Genomic DNA, 25,518 nt, shown 5'->3' on the forward strand with positions numbered 1-25,518 from the left:
CTGGCAGGCTCCCTGCAGCTGGTACCGGGGGGTGAGAGCGCACAGCCAGCTGCTGCCCTCCCTGACTGGAGGGGTCAGGTCTGGGGGCTGCTCAGAGCAACCCCCATGTCCTGCTCCCCCAAAAGAGCACGGATGGTCTCTTACCCCTTCCAGTCTTTCATGCGCCTCAGTTTATGGATCGTTAAGTATATGAATTAGGGAGGTGGGGTGGCCAAATTTGTGTTAAAAAATGGAGCGGGAAGGCAACGAGCTAAAACATTTGAGAATTCCTGCCCTGTTGCACTCAGCTACTAAATCTTCTCAAAAACAAGTGCTATCGTTTTCTGAAAACTGTGCTCAGGGAGATTTCTAAAGCATAACAAATAATTCTGGCAATTAATTATTAGTCTTCATGTTAGTACTTAACTGTCTTATATATGAGAGCACCTTTCTCAAAATTCCTACTGCCTTTTTCATTATGTATTTTGTTTTTAAGTGAAAAAGATTGCAGCAGAGAACTGCCTCTTTTATTATACAGTCCTATTGCATGCCTAGAGCAGACTCACTGTGTCTGCTCCATGACAGACATCCTATAGAAAACTAAGGCTGCACTGATGTCCTAATAATGCACATGGGAGAACAAATGTACATCATAGAGATTCTAGCAAGCTGTAGCTTTTCAACGATTGACTTTTTAGCCACAATATAAGCCTTTTAACATTTTCACAGGTCCATTCTTTTTAAAGGAAATTAAGAGACTTCAATTACAGTGAGTGATGCATGCATCAGCAAATGGAGCCTTTAGATCTTTGCACACCTCATCACCTTGAGCTGAAAGAGTAACTAGTAGCTATCATGAGCTGTACAACAGCATAACAGGAAGACAAGGCACATATTTTGCCTGTAGGTTTTACAGACTTATAGTAATAATGAACAGTAAAACACTAAAATCCTGTCTTGTTTTTATGCTTGGCCCACACTTCTGTGCAACCATCCCAGCCAGTCCTAATTTCAACTTTTTCTTGCCTTTTATTCCTTTTCCACTCTTATGTTCCTTCCTGGTTTATGTCCTTACTTTTCAGGCCTACCACCCTGCTTCTAAATTTCAGTCTTAATCTAATTTTAAACCAGACCTATTCCCTCAACTGGAGTTTGCCACTTGAGTCTCAAACTAGGGCTCTATATTGCACCACACCCAGTTTTCTCGACCGCTTCTTCGAGCCCTCCCTGCTCCATTCAACTCTTTGTTGGCTCTCAACCTTATTTAACTCTCTGGGAATTCTTATCCAAATTCAGTCTCCCTCTTCAATTCCTTCTCCCAGTTTATAATCCCAGGCTTTTCGCTATTACTTATATTTAGAGAGGCTCTTGTTCCCTCTGAAGCCCTTAGCAGCTAACCCGATTTCTCATTCTCAGCCTCTTCCCTGCTCCTTACCTCTTGGCCCCACGATGCTAGCCTCCCTTCCCCATGCTAGTGTCAACAAAGTAAGCTGTACAATCTCCTATCCATCTTTGCAATGCATGAAGACCACAGCTGCCTTCAGAAGTCTTTTAAGGACTCAGCAGGCTGAACATAAGGAAGCAAGTTTGCCACACTGCAGCCTGACAGGCATAGCTAAGTCAAGTTGGACTGTTAAGTCATTTTTCTCTGTTGTGGTTGGTTGTAGCTTTCTAATCCTGTGATAGTACCAACATCTTGTCTCAATACTTGTTAAGCAATACTTGTTTAGCAATACTTGTTTAAACCTTTCTCATCTGTGAGAACTCTAGTCACATAGTAAATTTAAGAAGGAAGAAAAGGTTATGAAATATCATCAATGAGTAGAATAATGTTGGCAAAACTACAGCAGCACAAGCCTTAAGGAAAGTTGGTGTTATATATCCCTTGAGCAATTATTTTCTGAATTTACCTTGTAACAGCATTGTCAACATAAAGACATATGCCATCAGTAGTCTACAGTGATAGTAATAACTGAGTACACTGACATATCTTCAGTGAAAATTAAACATAAAACATCCCTCCCCTGATATCACAGTTAAAGGATGAAGTACGAATAGACAGAGCCAGAATGTACTATATTAAGGTAAGACAAGTTTATCATAGCAACATCAACTGAGAAGTATTGTACTTTCAAATACAAACTGCAACAAGCAACACTGTGACCCAGATCATCATGCTGTATTGTATTCACTTAGAAATGGTCAAATACTCGACTTTGTAGGAAAAGAATATATAAAGCTTATGAAGGCTTTAAATGACACTGCTTTGAATTTGTTACTATTCTGGTATTTGTCCAAAGTGAATGGCCTTTATTTGGCATACTGGGGTTGTGCAAGAGCAGCCACTATGCAAGACTGCTTTAATGCCCCTGAACCATAAGACAGCGCAGTGCCCATCAAGAAAGACAGCTCCCAACCTTCTAAATTTTACCAGACGAGCTGGCTTCTTCAAACAGTTCAGCTAGCTAAAGCTTCCCCAGGACACCACATGCTCTCTTGCCACTGATATTCTTTTCTCTCTCCTCTTATCCACTGCCAGTCCTCCTGCTGGTGAGGAAAACAGAAAAGCAGTCCCCATCTCTCACTGAGCAGAAGATATTCTGCTGCCCAAACCAACAGAAAGGAGACATATCAAAAGCAGAATTGCACCTTAATTATATGTGTTATAGTTATTTTTAATACTAACTCTATTCTACTTCCCATTATCTCTACTAACCTCTTTAAAACTCAAAAATAATTTATTTCCCCCTACAGATTTTGTCATTTCCATTTTACAAAAATTGATTCCCTTGCACCCCTCTGTTTCAGATCCAGCTAAAATTAATACATTTTTAATTTGCTTCCTTTGAGCCCTAGCAAGATCAAAGATGGTAACAGAGCTCTGGGAATACTGCAAAATTTGTCAGTTAGCAGCCTGATAGCAGAAGTAGTGTATTCTGAATTTCATTGTTTATTTTTTCCAGCAACAAAGGAGTGGAAGTATAAATGGGTGAAAATAAAAGAGATTTTTGAGAGTTTTATAAACAGAAGTTAACAAAACTTTTCCACTAATTCAAGACACTCTGAATCATTTAGTTCCGCTCAGTACCATGCTAAAATGGAGCTATAGTGTATTATTATTTAGCATTCTATATATTTTCTCACAATGAGACAGAAATTCAGTCATCTCTTCAAAAAGCTATATTGTACATTTAAGATATATGTCCAGTAAAAGTCTGGAAGCAAGCTTGCCCTATCTGATGAAGATAAATAGCTTCACTCATCAGATTCTTCTCTCCCTTACTTAATACCCACTTCCATGAAATGAAAGAACCAATATTTTGGAAAGTCTTACAGAGATTCTTCCACTCTGTGAAGAAATGTCACTGTTTGTAAAATTTCCCTGATGAAAATATTTAGGATGACAGGCAAAAGTGGCATACCTAAATGTCAGATTTTACTGTCATACCTAGGTGGAAATTGAAGCGATCACAGATGAATAGGATCCGCAGTACTTAAATAATTTTGGGATTTTGTTCTCATATTGAAACACCAGTCTGGTCTGTCATGGCACAGCTAATTCAAAAAAACATTAATGTGCTTTTTCATGCAGCACTACCTTTGTTTATTTGTCAGTTTAGATACTGTTTGTGAAAACTTCTATTGTCTGTGCTTCCATAGATACAAAATACTTTGTCTGTAAACTACATCTGCTGAAAATGGAAATGCCCATCTTATAAGAACGCCATGTTTTTCAATCAACTCTTAAAAACAGTTTTATCTATTCTGGCTCATGAAAAAGAGAAAATATATGACTAATAAATATTTATCATGGATAGCTAATTTGCTTTTCATTAAGAAAACTGTTGTCTTTTATGATTCATGCTTGTATTCTGGAGTGGGATATCCAAACAAAGCAAAGCAAGATAATTCTGTAGAACGGCTATTCTTTAAAGTTTACAGAAAAAAATGCTTTATTTACTTAATTCCAGAATATTAAATAAGGTGGCCTAATAGGCTTGATGTTTCCAGTATCACTCAGAGAGAAGCATCTCATTGGTCAGCATCCAGATGACTGACAGATCATCTCTCTTATATTAGTTAGTGTATTTTTAACTGATCTTAAATAATTTTTAACATCTGGCTGTGAACAAACAATTGCAACTTGCAGTTCTTAATGGGCCTGTTGAAGAACAGACACTATAGAGAATCTGAGGATTGTTTAATTAACAGACAGTGAAATTTAATATTGAGCAGCAATTTGAAGCTCTAAAATGAAATGTTTTCTAAAAAACAATAAAGCAAATACTTAGTGACAGTCCTCTGTTCATTCCTCTTTGGAATAGTATGCATTGTAGAAATTATAAAATTCTTAGGATAATATAGGTTATTAAGTAAACACTTTTATGTGTCACACTGGCAGGTTCTTGAGTAAATTCACTAATTTAAAAAGATTTGTACCAATATAGCCGAAAACATATTTTCAATATAAAATTTCATTTTTCAAGAAGGTAAAATACTGGCAGACCTCTGGTTACAAATTTTTAAGACAGGAAGTGTAAGATCCGTGACAAATACGTACTGGATTCTGATAAACTGATAAGTTACAGTGGCCTCTTTGCACTGTTGCAGAAAGGGTGGTCTCTACTTCCCCCCATCCAGAGTATTCCGTTTCTGGTACAGAAATTTCTTGTCATTCCAGTTTATTTTAAGATATTTGTTATTTACTCTTCATTATGTTTTACATTGAATAATATTTGAGATTTAATTAAGAAACATTTAAGCAAACCTGACATGACCAAATGGTAGAGGGAGGTAGTAGGTGGTTGCCAGAGTGGTGGAAGCCAGAGTGCTAGTCCAGTTCCAGCCACGGCACGTGCTTCCTTAACAACCTGAGACATAATTTCTCTTAGAAACTGAGTTAAATCTCTCTCTGCCTATCTAAAGTCCAAACTTTTTTAGGGAAAGGTGTATCTCATGGTGACAGCAATTCCCTACATGTTGCAACTGTGGAAAAAGTAACACAGCACTAACAAAACAAAAAAAAAAACCTAAAAAAATACAGTTCTTCCATGACCACACACAGAGGGAAACACGGAGGAATCTGATGAGGTTTTGGAATATTGCTCTACTTATTTTGGGTGTAAATGACTCTTTACAACTTATCAGAATAAATCTATTCAGCTGTGTATAGGAACTGCATTTGGCACTACTTCTCTCTCTATAACAATACTAATTTTGTTTCTGTGTTTCATGCACATTTCTCTTAATGTTTTTTCCATCAAAATGATTTCTATTCACCAGTTTTAACATTTCTAAATAAAACCATCTGATTAAAAGCACTTCATGTGTGAAAAGAAGCTCCCCAGGAAAAATATCAAATGAACAATACATACATGAAGTGTTGTACTACTCCTAAGATGAGCCTAATTGTTTACAGAAAATGTGCTGTTCCAAAAATGACAGAGATGATTACTGTGGTTCAATCCCAATCAGTCTTAGGGTAAGCTTATGCAATTTCAATCAAAATTAGAAATAGAAAACTGTATAAACAGCACTTTCTCTTGCCTCTTCTTACCAATCTAAGAAAAACTTGTGTGTAATACCTGTATCTCAGACAGACAACATATACAGAAAACATTTTATAACAGCTGTGAATCTACCAGGAGACCTCTGGATGCTGAAACAGCATGCTAAATAAGAGTGAGGATCCAAATTCACTTTGACAGTTTACAGCCATCTCCACTGTCTATCTCTCGTTACAAAGACTGAAGGGCTGATACTCGATTCTAACTCTCAGAGACTAGAAGACCAAGAAAGCCCCAATATCAAACCAGTCATGATCTTTGAATGTGACACAGAGTCATCACAGGTATGGCCATCCAGGAAAAGTAGCAAAACAGTTAGAAAATTATATTAACAGGGCAATGAGAATAGAGTTTGCTTCCCCTCACCTTTTTCTTCATTTTTACATTTTTGAAAATTGCATGAACTCTCCATGTTTTTGCAAACATTGCTCCAAATGCAGTTGTGTATCCCACTGTAAGAATCCATGTTCGGACCTAAAAATATATGTATATAAAAAAAGACAAAGCCATTTAATTTTTAGTAGACGATATGGATATCATATTTTCAGCCAACTTTTTTCTCAAGACCTTCAGAAAATATATTCAAGGAACTTCACCAAAATATTGACATTTCAGAATTGTCTCATTCATTGCTTTCTTGCTTTTTTTGTCCTTCCTCCATCCCCTATCCAAGTATAACAAATCTGGATGCTGAATTAACAATCTCTTCCATAAAAAACCCACAACTTTGTTACAATATTCTGCATTTCTTTCACTTTTATTGTGTTTTGTGCAGACAGAGGAAGGAACTAGTGGAGGAAACCAAGAGACTGAGACCATAAAAAGTACCCAGGGAACTAATATTAATAGCAACATTTTGAACAGAAATAAACAGAGGAGTATAGATGTTATTCAGACTAAATAAGAGGAAATTGTACTAATGAGATATGCATCACAATGCAGACCCTGAGCATTCTGGAAAGGTAAGAAAACCTGACCTTGAATCATCACATAGGGAAAAGTGGCAAGACAGGAGCACAGCCTCAGTGGGCAGACCTTGGGGACAAGACCTGAGCTGAAGATAATACCTGCAACATGAGCCTAAGAAAAAGGAGCTGGTGAGCTTACATGGAATGATGGAGTAATGAGACCCTGAGCTGGCCTATCCAGGCATTTTCCTCATAGTGAGCTTCTCAGAGTAAACCAGAAGATTTTAAATTTGTAAACAAAAAAAGACATGACGTCTTCAGAGTAAAAATTACAATGACTTCCTTTTTTTTTTTTTTTTTTTTTTTTTTTTTAATAGCAGAAAACCCTCAAATTGACCAAGGAGGACAGAACACAAGTTACAAAAGCTTTTTGTGCAATTCCCCACCTGCCCATAGCATTGTTGCTTTCAGAATTTGTTTCAGCTAAGCCAGTGACCTTCAGAGTTTTAGCGAGCTCTGCACAGCCCCCTCTAATTCCTTGGAAGTTTCTCTTTTCGTTACCCTGGAGGTTTGGTTGTTTGAAAGCTTTTCTGCCCTGAACAAACTATTTTCTTCCCCAAAGATGGACTGGAGACTACAGAGCGTTGCAGGTGGAAGACCACGCGAGAGGCACAGCAGGGAGCTGGAAGCCAGATGCATCTGAGAGCCCGAGAAATCACAAGGAGGAGGAACAATCTCTTCCTCCCTCTAGAGATTCCACATGGGCTGGCTGCTAAATAGGTAGACTGCACAAAAGCGAACAAAGAAGTAAACATAAGATGCATTGTACTTTGCAGGTGGAAAAATTGAGGGAAAGACAATATCTAAAGACAGGGAAGTAAAGCTATAAAAAGGAAAAGGCAGACTTCTGTTGGCCATGCTGACCATGAGTCCTTAGCTAGTAAAGCTGTTTTTTGACATAAAACCAATCGGATTTATGGAAATCAGGACATTCTGAGAAAGGATTTCGAAAAAAATCTTCAGATGACCTAAAGGCAATGTTTTTCTTTGGAAACCAGCCTAGTTTCACATCTGACTTCTGCGGAGTTCAGGATTTTTAGTTTGTAACTTTATGACATGCATATTGATGAGAGACTAGGTGTCGTAGTAAGATGCAAAACTTGGGATCTAAGATAAACAGTAGGAATAATCTAAATGTTTTGCTTCTAAATACATGTTACCCAGTTTTTTCCTTACTTGAGAGGAGGTGTCATAGTAAGATGCAAAACTTGAGATCTAAGATAAATAGTAGGAATAATCTAAATGTTTTGCTTCTAAATACATGTTACCCAGTTTTTTCCTTACTTGAGAGCAGGTGTCATAGTAAGATGCAAAACTTGAGATCTAAGATAAATAGTAGGAATAATCTAAATGTTTTGCTTCTAAATACATGTTACCTAGTTTTTTCCTTACCAAAAGTCATCAGAATTTCCATTTTTGTATTCAAAACATGATTTTTTCCCCCAAATATTCTGTGAAATAGAAATTCTGATTTTTAGTAAGCATTAGAGACTAGGTATCAAGGTGGAAAAGCAAAAAAAATATGACTCACTCAAAAGATATCGATAAGGCAATAAGAGACATAAAATAACTACAGTTCCTTAAAATAAATAAGACATGTATGGTCAATAATGAAAGAAGAATACATACAGAACCAGCACCTTTGGTCTTGGCAAAGAAGAGGGTACACAAAACAGACATGCAAAACTGTCTGAGAGGGCATATGCCCAAAACTGCTAACACTGTGCACCACAGAGGGACACACACCGTCAGTGTGCAAGTGTGAACTTGAGGGGTGCTGCCTCACCGTCCCGGGCATTACCAGGTTGCAGAAATACACATGAAGGTAGGGAGCCCACCTCTCCTACAGGATGGGTGTGTATAGGGGAGCCTGCACCCCCAGAAGAAAGGCTAACCCATGCATCCCGTGTGCGGAAGGTGTCTGCATGTAACTCAGCGTGTGCGCTTACTGGAAAACGTTGGCATTACATATGGAAGAGCGTTTAGATATTTGTATGTATATATTAACATTTTATTAGCGTCTAGTGTTGTGGTTAATCTGTTTCATTACTGATGCTGACCCTGAATGTACAGTTCACTGATTGTTGCTTAATCTTGCTATTAATAAAACCAGTAAACCAACTGTGATTAGATTCAAACCATGTGAGTTTTGCCATTTTGTGACATTCTTGAATGTGGTATTGAAAAAGAAACCTGTAACCAGGAAAAAAAAAAAAAAAAAGGGAATAGATATTTTGGTCAGTGAGGTATTATTTTTAACATAAATATTTTTTCAAGTCTTTGCTCGTTATCCATTATCAAACATTATGCTAATAACTTCAGTAAAACCACAGTTAGATCAACTCTTGAGTGATTTTAAAAATACATTTCATATCAATATGTTCATATTAGCCAGATACATATTTTTTTGACTTCACATCAACTGAGCTGTGATAACCATACTTAGCATTCAATCTTTTTACTGCTATTAATAAGTATTCAGCTCTTTTGTGTACAGTTTAGTGATATATTTGGCAAGCATGGTATTTTCATGTCTCTAATAAGACTGGTTTGTTCTCACTGAAACAGTAATTGCCTCTTGGGAACAGTTATAAATTCAATTATGCTCATAATATGTTTCTAACCCAATATTCAGAAAAAATATATTTCTAGCATGCTTGGGTCAAAAAGTTTTATGTATTCCTGATCTGGACTGTGCAAATTAGAATAATATAACTATTTGGCTATATTGAAAACATTCTAGCTTAAACATACCAGGAGAGTTTGTCAAAATGAGATCGCTGTTGCTAAGAATAAGACGGTAAGTTTCAGATCAAAATAAATTTTTAATTTTGAAGAGAACAACCTCAAATTTGTCTGCTACAATTCACTAATGTAGCCAGCAAAATGAAAAATTTAGAAAACAGAAAAAGCCTCTGAAATCCATATTTATATTCTTAAATGTATTATACCTACAAATCCCACTCATTTGAAAGAACATGATAAAAATAACACCAGTAATTGGAGAGCATGACCATGATGTTATACAATCAATCAGTAATTCTCTCATATTGGAAGTTTTTAATGACATGTTTCAACAGAAGAAGCTGAGGAAGACTACCCTCCCCCCAGTACCCAGCAAGCAAGAAAGGAACCTCCTTAGAAGATGGGAAACTTGCATTCAAATTCCTACTCTAAACTAGACAAAGAACCTGAAAACATTCCTATGATCCTATAGAAGGATAATTTGTAAAAATAGCTACTGTTTATCTTTTTCTCATTCCTCCACTGAATTTTAGGATACATCTTTTGAAATATCTACTTATATTTCTTGGTTACTCTTTTTTAATAAGATGTTTTCACTAATTGAATATCTCCTACAAATTTTTTGTTTTCTGTTATTCAAAGACAACTTGCAAGTGTCAAAGGAGATAATATTTTTTGGCACACAACAATCAAGTATGTCTATGCAGATGCTAAAATGCAGTTTCCTAGTTCTCTTTTCTTTCTACTTCCTACACTATTTTGGTTTAGTGTCTATTTTTGAAAGTACTATGCGTGCATCCATAATTGGAATTTGTGTTTTTATAAATTACTTGATAGGAGCTCTTACAGGCGCATTACTTGTGATAACTGAAAAATCTAGAAATCATTTATTTAGCAGACAACACAGTTGATGACCACCAAACACTGAAAGTGTCTCCACAAAGAAACAGACCATTCTGGGTCTTTTTCCAGACTTGGAACAGGTATGATGCATATTCAACACAAACAAAAATCCACCTTTGTCAAACATTAATGTGTAAACTAATGTTGTAAGATGTTTAAACAAATGTTGTAAGATTCAGCTAAAGAGTCACCGCATTTATGAACAAGATGGTCCTTCCATCTTGTAGGAGCATTTCTTTTCAACTTCTTTTTGCAAGAAAAACTCTGTTTTAAACTTATCCATAATGTGCTAAAGATCTTTTTTTTTACCTTTTAAGCATGACTATTTTTCCATCATATAATAAGCACTGATAGCTTAATAGCCTTATATAAAGTTGCTTCCATTTGAATCATATTTCCTTTCAACCTTAGCTTTAGCTGGCTAGCCTACATTTTGAATGCTGCTATTTAATATCTTCACACAAATTTATCTGCACCTTTCCCATCATCTTGTTATGTGAACGGTGCAGTGGTTACTATTTATATATCTGTGTAATACACCTACAAGGTTATTTGATATTACAACTCATTATTAATTAAAAAATCCATCTAATTGTGAACAATTAATTTGTAAGGGGAAATTAGTAAGTGGTGAAAGCATCAGAAACATCCTGAAAAAAATAAGTAGAAGTCTCTCCCTGTTTAGGCACTCTAAGAATGAAGCTTACGATCAAACCTACTATTTTAGGTACTCTTTACTTTCAGATAAAGAACAATATTATTTGAATTTATTTAAAATAATTTATTTTAATACAATTACAATTATATATAAAATTATAAAATAATATTATCTTGGAAAATAGACTCAATTAATGAAAGGTAAAAAGTTTCACTTTTAAAGAAGTTCCATTATTTTCCCATAGTTGACTACCGCTGCATATGCATTCAGAAGCCCACACAGTCATGAACTGAAAAGGAATGGCAAGGAAGGTATTGAACTCATGAAAGCAGTAATAAAAATTTCAAATGCAGTTGATGAAGTAATGTGTTTTAGTCCTCTGTTAAGTTGGAAGAAAACAAAAATGTCAATCGTCTGATCTGAATACACTACATATTCTCCTTTTTTTTTGTGTTGCAGCTTTAAATTTGTTATACTAATCCAGTTTGCCAATATAAAGCAAACAAAACAGTGGGATTAAAGACTCAGAATTAAGGATAAATAAAACCATGTATCAGCACAAAGAAATTCCACATGTTGCATAAAAAGCTACAACCTTCTTATCACCTCTCCAGGTGACTTATTTTTTTTTTTAAATAACAGTTATTTGAGTGGGATAGTGAAACGGCTTGACTCTTTAACAATTTCTTATCCAGTTAGCAAACCATTTTCCTTCAGAGGAATCACTCAGATTTAAGATTCTTAAAAACATAATTTTTATCATCTTAAGACCTTAATTTTAATGGTTTATTTTAAATAAAAACGTTAAAATATTTCTTTCATAGAACTTGACACTCCAGACACTCTTCAGCTTAGTTTATGAGACTCAGACTGATTGATTTTTGGGAATATCAATAATTAGCCAGTTTTGCACACATACTGGCTTGGTTAAGCTGCAGCTGAACATTAGTGCTGAGCAGCTTGGTGGCATCTTAGTATTAGGTTTAGGCACTTAAAAGTGACAAATGTGAGAATAAGCCATGCTGTGAGTTTAGCCCTGGAGAGCACAATTAGCTTTAAGCAGGCCATTCTGTTGGTTTCTGTGGACTACTCATGACCTGAAAATTAAGAACCTTCTATTTTTCTTGGCAAATTTGGGACATAAAGGATAATTATGATGAACAAAAATGTGTCATCTCAACAAGTTTTCACTGGGGCTTGAACCTGCTCCTATTAACCATGGCAAAATCCCCAGTGTGAGCACAGGCAGGCCACAAAGAATGAGTTCATCCATTTGAATTACACTTTTCTCATTTATATGAAACATTTTTTGACATGTGTTTACGACTTTTAACTCATTCTTTAGAATTTGTGTGGCACCGGCACAGTTCTTGTAAAATGTAAGTGGCGATAACATTAGAGAATTGAATCATGCTGTTTTCACATAAATTAAATACAGTGGTTCTTCACATGCTGTGAGATTTCCTGTAGTGATTTCTTAATATATTTCAGACCATTTTTCAGAATTAATCTGTGGCCAGTGTAAAAGATATTACAATTGGTCCTGATTCCACAAGGGCACTTTAAAATCTGGCTGTTATCCTACTGAAGGAGGGGCAAATGTTCTAAAAATATTACCTTAATAGATCTTTGGCAAGGTTGTGGCGTATTTGCTTCAGCATATGAAATAATTTTGTTTCAAGGATCTATTCAGCCTTGTAACTTTTGTCTGTACTTTTTTTTTTTTTTTCCACCCATGAAAATGTCATTTACTAAAATAGAAGCTGATCAGGCTCATGTTAAACTGAGTAACAGAATTGCCTTTGAATTAAATAGGAGTGAGATCAGTCTCAGACTGAACGACAGTGAGAACAATTATGGAAGTGATTATACAAAAAAAAGGAGATTAAAATTAACAGCTAAACAATTAAGTAGGAAATAAACTAAAGAATACACACAAAATGAAAAAGGCCAGACTAAAAATACAAACAAAGGCTATGGTTTCCAGAGACAAAGAAATGGATTAGAGGTCCAAATCCTCTTGAAGTTCAGTAGAAGTTGAGAATCTATCTGTTGTTTTTTTAAATTCCTGGCCAAAATTAGCCAATCTGAGAAAAAGAAATAGGTAAATATAAAGTCCAAAGAGGGGAAAAAAAACCCAAAACCTATGGCAATGCCAGAAGAGCATAAAGGGTACAAATAAGAAGCACATCATCAACTACTAACCAAATATCACAGCTAGATGCTATTTGCTAGCACAATGTCTAGTCCAAGTGGCTCTTGCCCATAGTACAGCAAGATAGCCACAGGTTTGAGGTGGCACTGCCCAGATGTTTCAATAGACAGAAGGTTCATGCATCTTTTCCCTCTCCCTGCTTTACCATTAAAGGCAAGTCCCTGCTTCCAGAGCTGCTCTCAGCCAGCTCCGTGACTTTCGGAGTTTTAGCAAATTGCCCAGCATCCCCCGCACCCCACAGCCTGCCCAAATCCTTAGGAACACGTGCCATAACCTCTCACACCTGGATTTTCCTCCCTGCTCCTCACTGCAGTCTCCCATTCTGTTTGATGTGGTTTTCAGGATGTCTATCCACTCTCATACCACCCTGCAATCCTCACCTTGTGCAGGTTCAGAGTTTCCCAAGAAAAGGTGCAATGTAGACTACGGAGTTCCACCTTGCCTAGCTATTCTCTCAGGGGGGCAGACATAAGACTATGAAAAATCAGTAAAAAGGAACAAACCCTGCCTTTCATGTTGCTACAACCCACAGTCAGAAATGTTCATGATTTGTAATTAAGAATAATATTAGCTGAACAACCCTAAGTGCTTCTGAAGATCTGGATACATTTAAAGGTCATATTTTAAAGTACATATTTGAGAAGATAAGGTCTATAACATCTACTGTTGCCATGAATGTACATGTTCTCAGTATATCTGATTGAGAAAAACACGAAGTTTGGATAGTCACACACACTGCAGTAGGAGCTGGACTTTATGGGTGGAGTCTCTAATCTTTCCTTTTCTCTTTCTGCCTCTCTGCCCCACGCCACCGTTTGATTCCTTTTTTGTATAAAGCCTATTTCCAGATGCCTGTATCATGCCTGAGAGCAGCTGACTGAAATCTGAAAGCCTGAGCACAACCTGGGATGGATGAGGGTACTGTTGAGCACCACAGGTGTGCAAAAACCTTCATGCCCTCTCTTTACTTTATTCAAGGCAAAACGCTGACAGGACTCAGTAAGATCACCAGGAATCACAGACTATCTGCCTGGTTTTGGCAATTCATATCAATTACACTAATTAATGATATAAACAAGATAAAGCATGTTTAATTGTGTAATTTAACTGTGTAAATTGCAAGACTTAGATCCTCTTATCTTTGATTTAACACTTTTGCAGAACTCTAGAGCGTAAAGGAGACTGGAAGATAATTGCTATCTCCGGAACAGATATCTCCCAGAACAGTGTGACTCCTATATTGAATTATTCCAAACAGACCACTTGCCCCTTCCCTATCACTCCAATCACCCAGTGCAGCACACTCTCTAGGAGAAAGTGCTGCTACACATCAGGACTAACAGGCCTTAGGGCCATAGTAGCCTTTCATTCCAAAGCAGTTCCAACTTGCAAAGACATTAGTCATCTTAAATGTAAAGTGTGAAATTCTCTGTAGAACGTATCACAGAAGTCTAAACGTTATGATCATATCTAATATTCTCTCTATTTTAAGTATCTCTATTTAGTATGTCAGCTTAAACTCTATTCATAGGATATGTCACTCTCATTGCTAATTTTAAGTCTCTCTCTTCCATATAATGAATGCTTTCAATTATTTTTCCACTTGCTTGCTTTTTTCCAGTTGGCATCACATCTCGTTTCACACCCTTATTTCTAACTTCTTTTTTGCTATGATACCATGGTAATTCTGAGATCAAAAACAAAGATAGATCATTCTCATTCTCTCTCTCTCCCTCATATCTGAAGCACTTTCTACTTTGGCATACATACACATTTAATGAAATATTATATTGCTTTTCCTTTTTCTTCACGACCAATAAAGTTGCTATTAAGACAGACATGATCTAACAGTTCTATAATATACTGACCACTTTCTCAGAAGTCACTGCTTTGGATAGTTTTAGATCCAGGTAATTGGAGTTTTACAATATGATACCTAATCTCCAGTTCTGACATGGAACTAAATAATACTACATCTAGTAGTATGAATTTTTACCATAAGAACAGGAACTATTATGCTTTTAAATATTCTTGATTACTTTTCCATAGAAAATAGGCATACCAAGACAAAAATGAGTTTGGAAACCAATTAGCCACTCTAGCACCGAGGCAGCACTACATAATTTCAAAGACTTACATAATACCCCTATTCAGCAAATTATCTGACCATATGTTTAAAGTGCTTTGCGAACTCTCAAATATATTTAACACTTGGTTCTGTGTCTCAGCATATTAACTTATATATCACATCCTCCTACAACCAGTGCCTCACTGAATAGAAAATGGTAGTACAACTCATCAAAGAAATCCTTTGAAATTTTCAGGTGTTACGGGTGTAATTTTGGATCATGTGTCAGTGTCCATGGAATATTACAGCATAAAACATATACCATATGCAGATGTAGGCTGTAGAAAACTCAAAAAGACCAGAGATTGCAAAGCACTTCACCCTCCAAACAATCCTACAAACACTGTTTTATAGAGGAAGCACACACAATGGATTTGGAATGTAATACCTACAATTTGGAAAACATTTTTCCACAGTTTTGTGGGTAGACTCAGGAGTATTTAAGGACATCCTGTAAGTGTTGTAAAAAAAATATTAGAAAATTAAATAGAGACCATATATAACGTATCTAATTAAATAAACTTGCTATTGTGTATATACTGCTACTCTGGTGAGATCTAATCACTTTTGAAATATAGAAGACAAAGAAGGTGATTACTTGGCTCGGACACGGGATAACACTAATGACAGCTTTTTAGTTCTGCATGTGCTTACAAAAGCTGAATAAAAATTTTTACTTCCCTACAAAAAAATATCTCCCGTCATTGACATGGCTCTTCTCTGGCCCTGAGATATAGTTATACCCATATGATCTTTGGATCAATGGCTTTTTATGATCACTCTCCATTGTAACTGTTTCTTTTAAAGACTAAGCCACGGTCTTGCATAAAATGGGAATTTTAAACTAATCTCTCATATGGCTAGAATGTGTAATCAAAATCATGCATTTCCAGGGAAATGGATGTTCAAGAGAAATTTGTGCTGGCCTGATCCTGTAAGTACCAGTACCTATAAGTAGTCCTTATGAAACCACTAAGTATATTACCCATACAGAAATATGTATGTTCATGACATGGAACCAAACACAGATGCTGTATACAGCATGTACTGAATGTTTTGGGGAGAAAGGAGGAGAGACAGGAATGCTACTGAACACAAAAGTGGGTTTGTCTCCCATATTTATGAATTTCCCAGCATTAATTCAGTATTTTTGGTACAATAAAAGTGCACTGCTAGAGTCACTGGTGGCCATGTAAAGGTGATTTCTAAGAGAAGCATAAACTATCACATTGAAAAAAAATATAATTGGATGAGGAAATTTTATAAGAATTGTTTTAATAAGCAGGGGGGTTAGAAAAAAATTTCCTCATAGGTTGCTTCTGAAGGGCTGCTTGCATCTATGAGTGTAATAGTAATTGCTGACAAAGATGGGATTCATGAGGTAAATCAGTAGCTATGCACAGGAAAGCACCATCAGCAATGCTTCTGTACTGGACTGAAAACCTAGAAAGTCAAGATTGGGGAGAAATCTCACAGAATCTGCTCTGTTGTTATAACATTTAACTACTAAAAAAAAAAAAAAAAAAAAAAACAAAACAAACCACAATTAAAAAAAAAAATATCTCTGTTTAAGGCACGTGGCGATACTTCTTAGTCAAAGTCTGGCTTTAAGAACACAGTATTTTCCCTCTCCCCTTTCTTTTATTGGTCAGTTAAGCCAAGTAGTTGTCTTACTAAAGCACCCATCCAGATCTTTCCCTCTACGGCACACAGACAAACAGAATTAGCATAATGTGACAGATACAAATAGGAAAAAAAAAAAAAAAAAGAAAAAAAAAAAAGACATATGTAAGATAAGACAGAACAAAGCAGCCCTCACTTAAATCTTGTTGCATTTAGAATATGAGACTACTGGTTGCATTTTAAGAAGCAAATTAGAGAAAAATCAGATAGCAGAAATGGTATAGCTCAGAGGCACAGGATTTTGGACGGTGGCTCATTTCTCAGAGTTAAGACTGAGCTTTTTCACATTTAAAGGATAACTTAAATTTAGTTTTATATAGCTAAATCTGGATAGAAACCTGTTCTGTAGAACAGCTCCATGCTGATAAGTACCTCTGGCTCCCACTTGCTTTCCTTCTGTTCAGCAGTGCTTGGCTGCTTCAAGAGGAGGGTTGTAGCCTAATCATACAATGGCCTACAGCCTGGCAATGAAGTCAGGAGCTCTGAATACAAACCCCTCAAGGCTGAGCAGACATCACCTCATGCCACTATATTCTTCTGCAACGGAGGGTGAGAAAAGAACGGGGATTGACATCAACAACTGGCTTCCTGATGACACTTCTGCTCCATTAGAAGCTGTTTCACAAAAAAGGGCATAGTTGCTGGATGAAAAATGGATGCTGGCATGTTCTACTTCCTATTGGTGCCTACGTACTCAGACAGTTATAGTACTAGTTTGGGAGAGGTGAACAGGATCATCCTCTTGAAGTCTTGAGGAATGTCCTTCTACTAGCTGTATAGAGAATTTGCACTCTAACTGTAGGAAGACTGAATATTCTCTTCTCCTTTCTTTTGCTGTTAATGTTTAGATGTAAAAAACACAGCTAGGTCCAGGCCCAACTAAGGAAGGTAAGACTTTGCACAGAAAACCCTAGATATTCACCTATACTGTATTTTCTACTGCACCTTGGCATGTACTAAAGACGTATCCATTTTTTTGAAATTGTATAACTGAACAAGTCACATGATATTTCACATCTATAATGGTTTAGTCAGTGTGGAGGATTTCAGTTGAAATATTGGGATGTATCTGTACCAACTAGCTTTAGGCATCTAACTCTCATGCTTTGAATTATTCTCTGGAAGTAAAGTTTCTTTCTATCCAACAACAACATCAGAAATTCAGACTCCTAAAAAAAGGTGCTGTGAACTGCAACTTTCTGAAGACTTGAAGAAGGATCAAAAACATAGGGAGGATAACTCCTGAGTAAGTCCTATAATCTTAGACAATGGGCCAAGAATAGTCAGGAATTTCTGAGGTGAAAATATTTGATAAATTTAAATGCTGTTTGTATTGGTTTTGGAAGGAATATCCTTGCACTGAAGTTCTTCCCCTTTCTTTGAAATCGCCTCTGTAAGTCAGGCTGCATATTACCGTGAGCAATTAAGACACTACAAGCTTCTAAGTGGACATATTTAATTTGGTTTCAGAGTTGCTTGTTTTGACTTAACCAGAATATATTCTACATGGATCTAGGCTTCTGTGAGTTTATAATGTAGTCTGGAAATAGTAGTAGAAGTCTTTGAAGATTCAACTGAAAAAATTGAGTAAAAAGACCTGGACAAGCAGCAGTCATGAAGTCTAAAACAATACTGAATCTATAAAGAAAACATAGTAGCTTCACAGATATTACTAGTTGTCATGCTCTGAACACAGCCTTTAATAAATCATGTTCATATATATAACTGCAAAACAAGAAAGTACATCTACTCTTTCAGTCTGAGGCCAAATCCCAATGCACATGAAGCTTCCACTAATAATAATAATAATATAGCTTTGTTCATATTTCAGAATTTGGTCCCAGAAAATATCCCAGGAAAGAACTAAGAGAATCGGTGATTAAATGGAATGAGACATCCAAATACTGAACTTTTCTGTTTGCATTTCTCGCAGAGCTTCCTGCAAGACTATCTTCAACTAGAATATATGGAATTACTTACTGTGCAAAGTGTCTCAAATGTCTTTTCGGAGACAAAGGATCCATCAAGACCAAAAAGAAAAATAGATGCATAAGAAAGCATCCCTCCAAGGATAATAAGGTTGTTCATGTAGGGACTGGACATCTTTATTAGTCTATGGACAAAAGGTGATAGTGCATTAAAGAGGAAAAGATTACTGCTAGGCTATTAGAGCAATAAATAAGAGCTTTTCATAATGAACCAAACAGATAACCCCTCTTGTAGAACTCCATTAAATCTATCAGCATTTAGACTATTTGCTGTTTTATAAAGTCTAGCATTGTTTCAGGTTTTTTAATGTTTAGTAAGAAGACATCTTATTTTACTGGTGGAGTAATTAGCTAGGGTTAATGTTAATAGCAAATAGTCAAACATAAATTAAAACATTACACTTTCCAGGCAGTAGAAAAGAACTTAACAGACAGACAATCTCTTTCAATGAAAATATATTACACAGTGATTTCAATTACATAGTTCTAAAATATCTTTCCACAGTTTTAACGTTTTCCCGATAAATATATATATATGAGAGACTCTACAAACATGGAATTCAAATACAAAAGAAGTAGTGATAGAAGTAACATGAGTGTCTTACTTCTGATTTCTGTTTTTGATGTTGAAGAACAAGAAAGCACTGGCCATTATCATTCCTAGGATAGTGAGGGCAGAGAGGATGCTGTAGAGAGGCAGGGAGATCTTGCGTAGCTCCTCTTGTATAATTGTTTTGTCCTTTGGAGGCTCAAGTCCTAGAATTACAAGAAGGAAAGAGAGCTAAATCTCACCCAGTTGTAGAATTTCTGTAAGAAAATTTGCCTGTCCTAAGTACTATACCTCGATTTAGCATATTTAGCAACTGTGAACCATATCAGTAGCTGATGAAATCATTGACTCTGACAGACATGTTAGTCACATTGATTGACAAGAAGGTTTGTATTTCTGGAGCAGGTAAACATCTTCTTTGGAAGAAAAAACACAACTATACCCTAATGTAGAACCCCATGAAATATATGCTAACTATCCTAATTTTAAACTGTAAACAAACACTGAAATGTATACTATGACTGTAAATTTTACCAGGCGGTTATGCTTTCCTGAAACAAGTGACAGAGTAATGGGTAGAAAACAGAGCATCGTCTCTCTGTATACTGTCATTATGACCAGGGCAAATTCAAAAGGCCTGTCTAGATACCTACCACAGCTGGAGACCAGCCTTGGTGTGGCACCACTGGGGCAGGGACTGATGGCCCTGGGGGGCTGAAATGGCGTCTTGAGATGTGGATGGGGTGGGGGAAGCCCCAGGAGGCAGGGGAGGCTGGGCTGTTGGTGCCCTTAGGGCTCGACATAACAGAACAATACAGAAAAATGGATAGCAAAGGTTTTATAGTGACAGACCCACTTTGCAAACCCCTGCAGATGTGGACTTGAATGTCTGAACTTAAAAACTGTGTTCAAAGCCATATGCTTGATCAACAGCCAGCTCCCACTAATTAAAGGCTTCTCAGTTTAATGAGAATTACTTTCCGACAACTGCAATAAAGCTGTGCATCCCCTACTTCCCACACTCCATTTTACCTGCTTACTAAATGTTTTCTTGGTGCAGGAGACTGGCAAAAGGCCTTTGGCATCACTGTTTTCCTTCAGAAAGGGATTTGTGTCCCCTACAGTGCCTGAGCCTGTCCTTTCATATCAGCTCCCCATGGGGCAGTGAGGGTGACCACAGAGGGCCAAGCAGCTTCATTTCACAAAATGGCTGCACAGGGAGAGCTCTGTGGACCCGCTGATCATAATGCTGCAAATAACTGACCAACAGCTGCCATAGCTAAATTTCACACCCACTCTTCTGCTTTGCACCCAGAAGAATATTTAAAGGATTTAAACAATAAAATAGCTTTATCAATACCAGTTATGCTGAAACAATTCAGACAATCAAAACTCGCTATGCTTTGGTCTCAATGCTCAACATTTCTGAAAAAAAATTTTCCTTTTAGGTGATCACAATAAAGTGGCAGTCAATGGACCATTTGATGATTTGATATTGGAGAAAAGTACCTGAGATTTTCCCCTTTTCCCTTCCCCACATCAGAGCATGCATTTACAGTGCATGACACTTTAGAGAATTATGCAACAAGTAACAAGCCAAAAATACAATAAAGCACACGTCTGAATTAAAAGAACTAATATTAAAAAAGGCACCCCACCCTGCTGTATCTAAACCATACAGAGTATATTGATGATTAGTATTTATTAAATATAGACAACCCACGATTCCATAAAATGTATTATTTGTGCAATGGCCATTCAATTCTATTGCTTCTAGTATAATGAATTCTTGTTCTCTTGTGTGCAATTTTATGCAATGCTTTAAACAGGGCTAGATTTACTACTCTTCATTTCAAAAACTTAAAGTTACTAAGTTTTTTATACTTCCTGGAAGACATAAAAACAGTGTCCTCCACATGAGATACATGACTGCTTCAATGAAAAGTTAAGGTGGGTAAATGGAGAAGGTTCACTGTGAGTCACATAATGCATCTGAAGACAAATATAAGACAGGCCATTGGTTGAAGGAACACCAGATGTGGTCAGAACAAGAACTAGAAGTCTGATCCTTAAAAAAGTTTGAACAGAGAATTTTTCCCATTATCTACTGTCCATAAAGATGTGGAGTTATGAACAAAACAGGTCTCCTGTTACTTGGTTCAACCTGCATATATTCTCTGGAAATTAATGATGTTGAATCAGTATTCAACTACTTCATCAGTTCCTCGTTGCAGCAAAAATAATCTACTGGGTCCCCGACTTTGGCCAGTGGGACAGATTCTGCACTCCATTTCCACAGCCTCATTCTCCAGACAGATATGAGAAGTGCATGTAGCTGTGCTCTTTTAGGTGCAGGAAAGGATACCAAAAGCAAAGGAGGAAAGCTCCAGCAGATGCACAAGCAGTCATGGATTAGATCACTGTAGTGAAACTCTAGTCATGCTCATACAAACCTTGGGTGTTGGGACACTGGAGGCAGGTGTAGTAGAGCACAGGATACAGCAGCTTGATACTCGTCCACCACTCCCAGGGGAAACCACACAGATCTCACAAAGCTGACTTCACTTTCCATTATTGACTTGCACCATAGCAGAGTTTAAGATTAAATCTTAATTATCAGATTTAAAAATAAGGTATATGCAACAGAAGAGTCTCTTAAAACTCATCTCGCTGATACCTGGCTGCCATGATCATATGCTCAGAAAGCCATGGGTATGCCCACATTCCAACTGCTTTGAGGGCAGAGGAAATTCCCATGTTAACTTTGGAGCAGCATGGGAGAAGAAACGGCAAGAAGATACAGCAATGCAGGCTATAAACTCGCTGTGGACCTTGGGAGTACTGCTGGGCTGAACATCATCTCTAGCCCTGTTTCACATGGGCCATCTTAAAGCTAGCCTTGGTATTTTGAAATCCTATTTTCTAACTGCCTAACAGACACCTCCCAAATGAAAACAACCGCCTCCTTCTTGTGTGTACAAACACAGCACACAAGAACATCCCTCAGGTTAAGATGACCTAGGGGAGTGGGAAATGGGGATGAAGTGAGAAGATATATCTGCAGCTTGTTGAAATATCAAAGAAAGTTTGTGTACACATATAAATTTGAATTTGTACTGGTCATCGGAATGAAAAACAAGTACATCATATAAAAACATTGTGATTTTCTGTTCAGATTTCTCCTTTTTTGTTTTTAAGCACAGCTCAGTTCCCTTTCTCTTTATACAATCTCATAGCTTTTTGATATTAAAAATCCTGAAACAGTTTTTTAACAGCATGTAGTCTTACAAACTACATACAGCTATCCATGTCATTCCTGTACCTCTTTCCAGTTTTCTCTCCTACCTTGGAACCTGATGCTGTTGTTGATTATTTCCAGTGTATCAGCCACAGCATTGTACTCTCCCACCTTGACTTCCTTTCTTTCTGCAGAGAAACAAACAAGAGTGATTGTTTATGGCAGCTCACATGTTCTCAATTATTTAACTGGTTTTGCCTTCTTTTTTGACAGTACATCAAAAGGAAAAGAAATATGCCTGAAGTGCATGAATTATTAAAGCAGAATGCCAGACAGATAACATCACTAAAATAAATATTTCTGATTCTTTAAAGAAACACAAAGTATTTTTAAGAACTCATTTGCATAATCAGGGAATTGTTGTTATTAAGCACAGACATTTCCAATTGAAAGATCACATACTTACTTACTGGTTCACACTATGCAGGACATTTTCCTGGGAGACCAGACATGACTAAATCACACATTCCACTCTCATTTAAACAACTAGGATATCTTGCTTAGTGAAGTATTTTCCAGGGGAGTTGTAGTGGCATGCTCCAGCCAGTATGGAGTAGACTGGCTAGTTAATAGATATGCTGGGAATCTAATTTCTTATTCTGACTAGGAATTAACAACTCATTAGTACCCTGACTGCAAAACATAGTATGCTATATAATTAAAGCCAACGTGCAATTGAGTTAAAATTTTACTGTTAACTATTACCTTCTCTTTTGGGACTATTGTCACATATACGGCCTTCTTCTACCAAATGGAGTAGAGGTACGCAGATATAGGAACTTAATTTGTTTGGATGCTGCCTTGGACACTGCAGCTGGATCTCTGGCACACATTTGTCCCACCCTTCTGATAACATCTGGCATAAATTAATTTTTGCTATTTCTGTTGGGTTTTTGTTATGGCTTAGAAATGCAGGAACTTACTAAATTATCACTTTTGCACTAAACCTTTTACATTTTGATCAGAGACTTACAAACCACAGTCACATTGGCTAAAGTTTTCTTTGATGAGCTGGCTCAGCAGAACCAAAAATTTCCTTTCAGGCCTCTACGTCTGGGCATGCACAACTCAATTTACATTTAAATTCTGAGCTCATGACCCTATTTGTGGCACTGATTTTGGAAGCTGATGATCTTGAACTAGATGGCAAATTTGAAAAGACTGTATTTCACCCAACAGTTCCACATTAACCTTTTCTCCTTTCTCACTCAAAGTGATTGTGCCTGTTCAGCTCTGCTGAATGGAGCAGCTAGCTCCATTTTAGTAAAATCTTCAGGCTGATTAATACTAATCTGAGAGTTCACAAGAGGCAAAAGTTTTCCTTACATAAACTACACTTCTTATTGTTAAATTGTTTATATAAAATTATAGACTGGGCTGCAAATCTGGCAGAGATACCTAGGCATTTGCTATACCCCCATCAAAAGCTGGAGTTTGAAGTTCTGAAAACTGACTTGCCTTTCACATGAGCATGATCCACTTGTGGGGCCTGAAGACCAGTTTGGAATAAAAGAGAAATCCCCTAGTGTCCAGCAACAGTTTTACAAAGCCCATCCACACAGCATTATATACTCTTAAGAATAAATATAAGTTTATACTTTCTGTTACCAGCTGAAAATTCTCAGTAAAATTGACAGTCTTAAACAATAAAATCTTCCCAGTAGTCACGTAAAAGCTAAAATGGTTACTGCTAAAAACAGAATCAATTCACTTTCATCTGTATTTGTAGCATGACAGCTATTACTTGCAGATCTAAAACATCAAAACACAACCTAGAGAGAAGAGAGACTATCACAAGAATGCATACCAACATATAGTTTGCACATTAGAAGCCAAATAGTCCACAGCATCTATTTATACCAAATGGGGAGGACATGAACCTTGGTGTTGGACTAGCCACAACTTTACAGCAACAGGCTAGAACCTGATAGCCCTGATGAACAACAAAAAGAAAAGAGCAACTGCTCCACAAACATTTCTGTATGGAGCACTTACTGGGACTAGATTAGATTGGAGAAGCACATAATAGGTGGGGAAGCACACACAAAAGAGTGTAAATCTGTGGTCTAACTGATGAAGGTACTGCAGTTGAGAAACTTTTTCTGTGATTGCTTCATGTGACTTACAATGCCATTCCTTTCCAACATTTATAAATTCTTACACGGCTTTCTCTACAGATGAAGTAACACTGAGAATGTGCCTATGATGGTAACTGCAATCTAGTGCAATATAGATGAGGTAGCCTACAGCTAGCTAACCTGGGTACCAGGAGCTAGGCCTTGTAGAAATGGACCTTGGTAGAGCTATTTGGAGAAATGAACTTCCATGGCAGACTGAGCTGAAGAGCGAGAGTTTTTTGGACTTAGAAACACAGGAGTGTAGGGAAAAAAGCATTTAATACATAAGAACCATATTATCAATGCCTTGTCCCTTACAAATAGGAAAGGACAGTTCATAGAGCACATGCCAAGGTTTATTGGAGTCAAGAAAAGCCATAAAGATATTTGATACCTTAAAGTAGTTGCAGTTGTGGAAAGTAGTCTGTGAGCGAAATAAACCATATTTTTATTGAGAGGAAGGACATACTATCCATTTCATAGTGTCACTACCGGGGTGCTGAGTGGGAGACACAAATAGTCTTTGTGCTCTTTCATACTCTCAGCAAGGAGTACCACTACAGCTGTTGGCTTTTCAGTTCCCCAAGCACAAGTGCTGCTCAGTGACAGTCACCTCCAAATGTTAATTAAAGGAAGCAAGGAGGCAGCACTATGGCTCTTTGTTCTTTTGCACAGGCCAACATTGCTAAGAATGGGACTGCAGGCTCTACTTCTCTATA

The 25,518-nt window shown here is 37.0% G+C and overlaps 1 protein-coding gene across 1 annotated transcript in view; it reads right to left on the reverse strand.

The window, feature by feature from the left end:
- Window positions 1-25,518, reverse strand: part of GABBR2 (gamma-aminobutyric acid type B receptor subunit 2) — a 484,167-nt gene that overhangs the window by 149,284 nt on the left and 309,365 nt on the right. Inside the window, exons 9-12 of the mRNA XM_042798101.1 lie at window positions 22,730-22,810; window positions 19,440-19,590; window positions 18,827-18,959; window positions 5,913-6,020 (exon numbers count right to left, since the gene is read on the reverse strand). Coding sequence (XP_042654035.1) covers window positions 5,913-6,020; window positions 18,827-18,959; window positions 19,440-19,590; window positions 22,730-22,810 — 473 coding nt within the window. The remainder of the gene's footprint in view (window positions 1-5,912; window positions 6,021-18,826; window positions 18,960-19,439; window positions 19,591-22,729; window positions 22,811-25,518) is intronic.

The sequence above is a fragment of the Tyto alba genome, unplaced genomic scaffold (assembly GCF_018691265.1).
Source record: "Tyto alba isolate M040663 unplaced genomic scaffold, T.alba_DEE_v4.0 Super-Scaffold_27, whole genome shotgun sequence".
Lineage (NCBI taxonomy): Eukaryota > Metazoa > Chordata > Aves > Strigiformes > Tytonidae > Tyto > Tyto alba.